Source organism: Euprymna scolopes, chromosome 3, assembly GCF_053919585.1.
Source record: "Euprymna scolopes isolate OS-2025 chromosome 3, ASM5391958v1, whole genome shotgun sequence".
Lineage (NCBI taxonomy): Eukaryota > Metazoa > Mollusca > Cephalopoda > Sepiida > Sepiolidae > Euprymna > Euprymna scolopes.
The window spans coordinates 47,218,110-47,227,830 of NC_136484.1; the positions used below are offsets into that span (position 1 = coordinate 47,218,110).

Genomic DNA, 9,721 nt, shown 5'->3' on the forward strand with positions numbered 1-9,721 from the left:
TGAAAGTTGTTTAGCAATCATAAGTCGTTTCGTTTTGGGGAAAAACGAACGTACATATATTCAAAGCAATGGCTGAAACTTAGAAAATGATATGTGATTTAAGTAAAGAATTTTTTTCTAGATTTACATATAAACCAAGTTTGTTTACTAATTTGAGGATTTAGCAGAGAAGCCAACAAACGAAAAAAGGGTAAAAAATTCAATTATGCAACAAATAATTGTTACCAAAGGCAAGATAAGTTATTCTTCTACCTACCTGGATAAGTTTTGTGTGTTTTAACATATTTTGAAGCTTCGATTCGATTTGGAAAAGAACTAGTTTCGAGTTAGTAAGTTAAACCAACAATATTGCCGACCTTGAACAAGGCTCAAAACTGGAAAATTAAACAATACTGATAGAACTCCAACCAATAAGTTCCACATTGGTTGAATTTCAGTCAGTGTTTTTATTTTTAGATTTTTGAGACATTATTGACCTTCCGAAGACATGTTCGGGATCACCATGTTATTGGTATAACCTACCAACTCAACACTTATTCAGATAAATAAAAGAGTAACTTATCTTGCCTTTGGTAACATTTATTTATGTATTTGAAATTTTTATTCTTTTTTTCATTTGTTGACTTTTCTAAATACCTACTGATTTCATTTCAAGTCTTCACATTTGCAATTTCATATTTTTATATAAACACGTTTTGTCCATTGTTCATGAGAAATATTTACAAATTCGCTTTGTTTCAAGAGTACTTAATTGCATTCCACACTAGGGTAGTTAGACACAAGGTCAGTTTTTAATATGGGGAAGATTCAGTACCCCAAAATGAGATGGAGGCAAAAATTAAAATTGCTTCCGTTTAGAAAAAAGATTCATCCTTTATTAACAAAAACGATTATTGTATTATGTTGGTGCAAAAATAATGTCGTTTTGATGTTCAATATATATATATATATATATATATATATATATATATATATATATAAAACATTTTTTCACCAATCTAATATCAAAGCAGATACTGTATTCCTAGCCATTTTGCAGTCGTTTTTATTTTAAAAACATAAAAATTGTATTTCCCCTCGATTTGAATAGTTAATCCTGATGGATATTTCATTTTTGATTAATCATAAATAAAAGATGGAACTTTCTAAACTCACAATCAGCAGTCTTACCACTGTCACCCATAACGCCGAGAACAAATTTGATAACAAAATTTTTTGATATTCACCATTAGTAAATCTTATTTCAAGCATTTTTCTTGGCTATCACTCTTCCTTTTTTCTTTTTAATGAGTGATTTATGCATATTCAATTGTAGAAAGAAAGCATGAGAGAAACTACAGATGGAAGGAAGAAATAATGAACTTTAGCCAAAACGGCAGCTGCCTGTTCTAGTTAATGTAGTTAATAAGATCGCCATTTCCTAATTGCCCTATTGGCTTAATCTTACACATATGTACAGATAAGTTTTCATTTCAAACCTTATCTGCGGTATAAATCTTTTAATTCTTATCCTACCCTCAAATTAACTTAAACTTTTCATATTACAATATTAAACACACTAGCTAGACCCATGGAAATTCCATATAATGCAAATTATATTTATTCAACTATGTTTTGATAAAGCTGATATTTTTCTGGATAGCACAAAAAGTTGGTTTTTTTTTTTTTTTTAACATAAAAGCCAATGACACAAAGCAAATTTAAGTTTATTAACATTTCTATGATAATAGTGTTTATTGTATTTTAATTATAAAAGTGACTCAAATGAGATAAATTAATAAGTATGAATAAATACTCAAAGTAATATTGTGCTACATAGTTCAATACAAATAAAAAAAATCACATTGTAAGAGACAATCTTTAATTTACTCATTCAGTTCAACACCTTGGCAGAGTATGTTTTTTCAAAAAAAAATTTTGGAAGCAGTTTAGTCTTCAAAAATTATTTGGTCTTTTTTGAAGTGTAACGTATGGATTAACTAAGGAAGGAAGGCACAAGCAGAATATTGTGTAGATAGATCCCAAAATCCAATATATAATTTGCATATGTCTGCCATTTACTGGGAATAAGAAATATATATAGACGAATCTCACAGATAAGGAAGACATTTTTTTATAAAATGAATACGATAGCCAAATTAAGAGTAGGAAACTAAATCTAATATCTGTAACATTTTTTTTTCTTGAGATTAAGGGAGGTGGTGTTTGATCAACGCTGTTGGGGAGCCATGATTTAATATACTGTTTTGTTTTTATATCCTGAAACGGTGTTTCATGTTAAACAACTGATGATCCCTTAAATTAACATTAGTACTATAGTGAATTTGAGAGAGCATGCATTGATTGCAGGTGATTAAATGACTTACTGACTAAATAATTTTCTAACGAATGATAAAAAATATAAAAAGAGGAGGTGTTTGATTAATTTATTCCTTCAGTCCAGCACCTCTCGGCAGACAAAGTCCATCCTTTTTTGCTGTTTCTTTCAAATGTTTCTTTTTTTTTTTTATATAATATTTTGCTAACTTTTGGTGACTAACTGCTAAATATCAAAATTATTATGAGTTCCTTTATCAAACAATTACAAAGTGATCATTTATTCTGATGATATTCGAGGCTACATCAAAGAGAGGTTGCTCTTATATTACAATGTTGCCAGATTGGCATTTTTAAAGCCAAATTTGGGGAATTTGGCCTTTTTTTTTTTTTTTTTTTTTTTTTTGTAGTAATTTGTCTTCAAAAATTGTATTTAGCATTTTGCACAGCGTAACATACTGAATAAGGAAGGAACAAGCAGATTATTATATATTATTTTTATTTTATTTTTTTGGTCCCCGACAAAAGGAGGGTGGACCTGTAAATTCATCCTTGTCCATTTGTTTGCCAATACTTCTCTCAATAACTACGCCTTGGAATTTTTAGAATTTTGCACAAACATTAAACATGATATGAGTAAAATGTAACAGAACGATTATCAGGGAAAACTCCGGTTGCCCCCCTAGGGGTGCCTTTCAGGTTAAAATGACTAAAATTGACACTTTTGTGCTTATTATAAAAAAAAATTGGTGCCTTGGAATTTTATAGAACTTTCTGAAAAGTTGTAACTGATTTCTATATAAGTTTGTCTATACTTCGCGATAACTCTTGGGTGTGCTCCAGGGGCTCTTTTAGGGCTAATACAAACACTTTTATCATATTTGTCAAAATTTTTTGTGTATGTCTATTTAGCAGTTTTGCATGGTGCTAAACTCAAATTTAAATATGTTAAGGCCTTGAGGACTTTTGGGGCTAAATGGGGGGGGGATGATGGACTTAGTCATTTCTTTTTTTTGCATGGTGCAGAACTCAAATTTACATATGTTAAGGCCTAAAACTGCACCGTTTTTTCATTTTTACCAGGATTTGGTGACCCGTGGAGACTTTCGGGGGTTAAATGGGGGGGGGGGTATTTTTACTGTAATCTACATCATTTATGGAAATTAAGAACCCAGGCAATGCCGAGTATGCCGGCTAATTATTATGTATATTAATGGGTAAGCTTTTCTTGATGCTAACATGTATTCTTCAAAAAGAATCTATTTTTATTGTGGCATTATGATACATTTTTACTCATTTTTTTTTTTTTTTTTTTTCAGTTGCATCATTAATGTTGGCGATTTTCTAACGGCTCAATGGGCTCAAAGCAACACACACTCCAGTCTAAGATGCTACCAATCTTTACCTGATGACTTCAGTCCAGTGGCTCCCTAAATTTGCCTCTCCTGGGTTGCTGTATTTCTTCACTTCTTTCATGATGCCCTTCCAAATGAAAGTAGCATCCATTCGACAGAAGTTGCAGCACTTCCTGGTTCTCGTGGCCATGTGCATTTTTATTGGATTTGTCATATACTTTACAGGCGGGTTTCAAGATGAGAATAGCCCGAATCAGCAAATTAATCCCATCGAAAACTATGGATGGTGCCTAACATTTCTCGTCTACTTTCTCCGTGCGCTACCATGTTTGTCGCTACCATTCACATTGTCCAACTTTCTCGGACTTATTTGCTTCAACACATTCCCATCAAAACCTCATTTAAAAAGCTCTCCGCTTCTTGGACCGTTCATTTGCTTTCGGGTTGTCACAAGGGGAGATTACCCATTACTCGTACGGGAGAATGTTGAGCAGAACTTGTCAACGTGTATCAAGGTTGGCCTTGACAATTTTATGATTGAAGTTGTGACAGATAAACCCATCCACTTGCAGGACATGCCCCGTCTGCGCACGCTGGTTGTTCCTCATAATTATAGCACACGTGCCGGGACACTTTACAAGGCACGTGCTCTTCAATACTGCCTTGAATCGGATATCAACATCCTCAGTGATGAAGACTGGATCGTTCATCTTGATGAGGAGACGGTTCTCACTGAGGACTCTGTGATAGGAATCTTCAACTTTGTTGCTGACGGCAATGTAGAGTTTGGCCAGGGTGTCATCACTTATGCAAGGGACAAGATCGTTAATTGGTGGACGACGCTTTCTGATTGTGTTAGAGTTGGTATTGATTTTGGCTCCTTGCGGTTCACGTTCCGAACGTTTCACAAGCCCATCTTTAGTTGGAAGGGCTCGTTTGTTGTGGCCAATGCAGGTGCTGAGAAAAAAGTGTCTTTTGATCATGGACCTGAGGCATCCATAGCCGAAGATTGTTATTTTGCAATGGTTGCCTTCCGAGAAGGCTACAAGTTTGGTTTTGTTGAGGGGGAGATGTATGAGAAGAGTACGTTTACCATTGTGGATTTTGTGCGCCAAAGGAAACGTTGGATGCAGGGTATACATGCAACAGTGTGCAGTCGCTCCATTCCTTTCCGGTATAAGATTGGAATTTGTTGCATGGTCGTGTCTTGGATTTGCATGCCTTTAACCACGCTAAATGTGCCATTGACTTTGTCCTTTCCAGTCCCGTTGTTACCTTATTTTAATTTCATCAGTGGATTTATTGCTGGCATGATGGGTTTCCTGTCCATTTTTGGTGCTGCCAAATCATTCAGCTGGCAAAAACTTGGCACTGCACGATACATCTCCGTTTGTTTGGCAGCTTGTGTTAATATTCCAATTATGCTCATCTTGGAGAATGCTGCCACAATTTGGTGGATATTTTCTAAAAAACAAATGAGCTTTCATGTGGTTAATAAAGACAGTCGAAATCCACATATCATCATGGCTTGATTCCTATGCTCTTTACTTTTTATTTTAAATTGTTTTTCACTTAAAGTTTTTTTTTTTTTTTTTGTAAAATTAAAAAAAAAAAAAAGAATTACAAGAAAAAAAAAAAGTTAAAATAATTAGACAAAATTAACTACAGCTATCTAACCATTTTATATGGCTAACCTGAAACCAGAGTTGAACCAGACTCAAGATACTTTCAAAATGTTGAAATACGGACCAAATCTATCCTTAAAATTAAGAAAAAAAATATTGTATTTAACAAATGCTTTAATTTTTTAATTTTCTTTTATTAAACCTCTTAAATTTTTTTCAAATATGAAATGTACAGTATCACAGGGTTCTTTGGTGTTTACGATGGCATGTGATAAAATAAATATTTTCTTTTTTTTTTAGTTTTGATTGCCTTCCAAACTTCAATTCAAGCAATAAAGTATTTTTTGTGTAAAGGAATTAAAAACAGTTCATACAATTTTAATATTTTATTTTTAGATTAACAAACGATTGAACTGAAGAAATTCAAAAATAATTTTGAAGTTTTAAAAATGCTGATTAGAAAATATTTTCTAACTTGAATCAAAGTTTAAAGGCAAAAGTCAAGCATTATGTTTTTTTGTTCGGAACCATGAGAATTATTGATATTCTCATCTGCTTTTGTCATATTAAAGAACTGTGACACTGTAAAGGATTATCAGCAGAAGAAAATGAAAGAAAATGATTTTGTTTAACTGATTAAACAATTGAAACCTGGAATAATACCACGTATACAATGTAATAATTGAATGGAAAATATACTGAAACTGGCATCGTATGTGTGCTACATGGCTCAAACAAAATGGTGACATAGCTAATTTCACCCTGTCAAAATCAAAGAAACCATGTTTAAAATAATTTTTCTTTCAAATTTAGACATTTTTTAAAAATCTTTGGCTTTTTTTCAAACTTTTTTCTTTTTTCCAAACCTTTTTTTTTTCCAAACCTTTTTCCTTTTTCCAAACCTTTTTCCTTTTTCCAAACCTTTTTCCTTTTTCCAAACCTTTTTCCTTTTTCCAAACCTTTTTCCTTTTTCCAAACCTTTTTCCAAACCTTTTTCTTTTTTCTAAACCTTTTTCTTTTTTCTAAACCTTTTTCTTTTTTCTAAACCTTTTTCTTTTTTCTAAACCTTTTTCTTTTTTCCAAACCGTTTTCTTTTTTCCAAACCGTTTTCTTTTTTCCAAACCGTTTTCTTTTTTCCAAACCGTTTTCTTTTTTCCAAACCGTTTTCTTTTTTCAAACAATTTTCTTTTTTTCTTTTTTAATCTTTTTCTATTTTCTCAAACCTTTTTCTTTTTTTAGATTTTTCTTTTTTTACATTTTTTTTTCAAACATTTTTTTTTCAAACATTTTTTTTTTTCAAACATTTTTTTTTTTTCAAACATTTTTTTTTTTCAAACATTTTTTTTTTTCAAACATTTTTTTTTTCAAACCTTTTTTTTTTTCAAACATTTTTTTTTTTTCAAACATTTTTTTTTTTCAAACCTTTTTTTTTTTTTTCAAACCTTTTTTTTTTTTTCAAACCTTTTTTTTTTTTTTCGAACCTTTTTTTTTCAAACCTTTTTTTTTTCAAACCTTTATTTTCAAACCTTTTTTTTTTTCAAACCTTTTTTTCAAAACTTTTTTTTTTCAATCATTTTTTTTTCAAACCTTTTTTATTCAAAAGTTTTAAAATTTTTTCAAACTTTTTATATTTTGCAAACATTTTTCTTTATTTTTTTTCAAATATTTTTTTTTTCAAATATTTTTTTTTTTTCAAATATTTTTTTTTTTCAAATATTTTTTTTTTTCAAATATTTTTTTTTTTCAAATATTTTTTTTTTTCAAATATTTTTTTTTTCAAATATTTTATTTCAAATATTTTTTTTTAAACATTGTTTTTTTTTAAACATTGTTTTTTTTTAAACATTGTTTTTTTTTAAACATTGTTTTTTTTTAAACATTGTTTTTTTTTAAACATTGTTTTTTTTAAACATTGTTTTTTTTTAAACATTGTTTTTTTTTAAACATTGTTTTTTTTTAAACATTGTGTTTTTTCAAACATTGTGTTTTTCAACATTTTTTGTTCCAACATTTTTGGGGTTTTTTTTCAACATTTTTGGGGTTTTTTTTCAACATTTTTGGGGTTTTTTTTCAACATTTTTGTGTTTTTTTTTTTTCAAACATTTTTGTGTTTTTTTTCCAAACATTTTTGTGTTTTTTTTTCCAAACATTTTTGTGTTTTTTTTCCAAACATTTTTGTGTTTTTTTTTTTCCAAACATTTTTGTGTTTTTTTTTTTCCAAACATTTTTGTGTTTTTTTTTCCAAACATTTTTGTGTTTTTTTTTCCAAACATTTTTGTGTTTTTTTTTCCAAACATTTTTGTTTTTTTTTTTTCCAAACATTTTTGTGTTTTTTCTTTCCAAACATTTTTGGGTTTTTTTTTCCAAACATTTTTGGGTTTTTTCTTTCCAAACATTTTTGTGTTTTTTCTTTCCAAACATTTTTGTGTTTTTTCTTTCCAAACATTTTTGGGTTTTTTCTTTCCAAACATTTTTGTGTTTTTTCTTTCCAAACATTTTTGTGTTTTTTCTTTCCAAACATTTTTGTGTTTTTTCTTTCCAAACATTTTTGTGTTTTTTCTTTCCAAACATTTTTGTGTTTTTTCTTTCCAAACATTTTTGTGTTTTTTCTTTCCAAACATTTTTGTGTTTTTTCTTTCCAAACATTTTTGTGTTTTTTCTTTCCAAACATTTTTGTGTTTTTTCTTTCCAAACATTTTTCTGGGTTTTTTTTCCAAATATTTTTGTATTTTTTTTTTTTTTTTTCAAACTTTTTTGTTTTGTTTTTTCAAACATTTTTGTGTTTTTTTTGTTTTTTATTCAAACATTTTTTTTTTCAAACATTTTTGTGTTTTTTTTGTTTTTTTTCAAACATTTTTGTGTTTTTTTTTTTTTTTTTCAAACATTTTTTTTTTTTTTTTCAAACATTTTTGTGTTTTTTTTTTTTTTTTTCAAATATTTTTATGTTCTTTTGTTTTTTTTCAAAAATTTTTTGTGTTTTTATTTTTTTTTCCAACATTTCTGTTTTTTTCAAACTTTTTCGTTTTTTTTTTAAACTTGTTTGTTTTTGTTTTTTTTCAAACTTTTTTTAAAAACTTTTTCGTTTATTTTATTTTTTTTTTTTCACACTTTTTTACAAATGTTTTTATTTTACATATGTACTTGATTTTTTTTTTTTTTCCAAATATTTGTTTTTCAATTCTGGAAGTTTGATATGAGGTCTTTTGATGTCAATGTGAATTTTGAAAAGAATTAATTTGTGTTAAACATAAATGAATAATATTCCCTCCCTCTTCATTTTGTTTGCATATAAGCCCTAAAATAAGACAATGAAAAAAATATCAAGGGTTTTCGCTTTACAGTTGACTTGTTCAAATTTATTTTCGTTTTTTGCTTACAACAGCTTTCTATCCCTCCATTTTTACATGCTTGTAATACATCCATATATTTTTTGTCATGATTGACAAATGTGATAATTGTTATGAATTCCTAATAGTTTAAAACCGAGAATTACATTTGAACAGACAAGTATTAAGTCACTAAAATATTTAGAAATTGATAAAACTTCAAGTTTCTATAAATTTTTAATATTTACAATTTAAATATGTAAAAATGAATAAAATAAACATTTTTTTTTAATTTGTATATATATATATTTTTTTTCTTAATTCAGTAAAACCTTTTATTAATCGATATTTTTTTTTTTCTTTTTTTTTTTTTGCTACTTTAAAATTTGAAAAAGCCCTTATGGAGTGCATTGTTATTAAATTCTATAAAATCGGTAATGAAAAATTTTCTGGAATATGAAGGAAATAATTTAACTGATTTTGAAAAATTTATGTATTTTTTCTATTTTTTTTTTTTTACTTTGTGTATTAAAAATTCTTTGACTCCTCCCCATTAAAAATATATATATGGTAAAAATAATGTGCTTTGCATATTTTCAAAAATAGATAGCTAATATAAAGTTGTGATGTTCCTCAGGTAATTATTTCAGATTGGTTATACAATTTGGAAAAATGAACAATATATATGACAAAGCCGGAAAAATAACAACCCAAGCCTACTTTTAAAATGGTTGGGAACCTTATAATTTTTCTTTTTTTATTGTCACTTTTATTTTCATTAAAACATTTTTTTTATTTAAAATATTTAAAAATTCGAACTTTTTCTTTTTTACTTTTTTCTCTTTCTTTTGATTTTTTTTTTTTTTTTTTTTTATTTTTTTTTTTTTTTTAATAGTGGTTCCATTTTTTGATGGGATGACACTATAACATACATTACATTCACATTACACACTAACTAGATCAAACCAAAAATTAATAGAGCTTTCTCTTTTGTTGCTGCCATACAAAACTGTTGCTCATTTTAACATGGTCACATGGGATTCTAAACTTATAAGAGTACAAATGTCTATTAAAAACATTAAAATTTAAAAAAGAAAAA

At 28.0% G+C, this 9,721-nt stretch overlaps 1 protein-coding gene across 2 annotated transcripts in view; it reads left to right on the forward strand.

Annotated features, from left to right (window-relative positions):
• LOC145254726 (glycolipid beta-1,4-mannosyltransferase egh-like) overlaps positions 1-5,319 on the forward strand; it is a 198,381-nt gene extending 193,062 nt beyond the window's left edge. Inside the window, exon 4 of one of the 2 annotated variants that reach the window (XM_080113466.1) lies at positions 3,636-5,311. In XM_080113466.1, coding sequence (XP_079969592.1) covers positions 3,725-5,203 — 1,479 coding nt within the window. In that variant the 5' untranslated portion in view covers positions 3,636-3,724 and the 3' untranslated portion in view covers positions 5,204-5,311. Of the gene's footprint in view, positions 1-3,635 lie in introns of both variants that reach the window. The other variant, XM_080113458.1, reaches the window with a different exon arrangement.
• Positions 5,320-9,721: the final 4,402 nt, after the last annotated feature.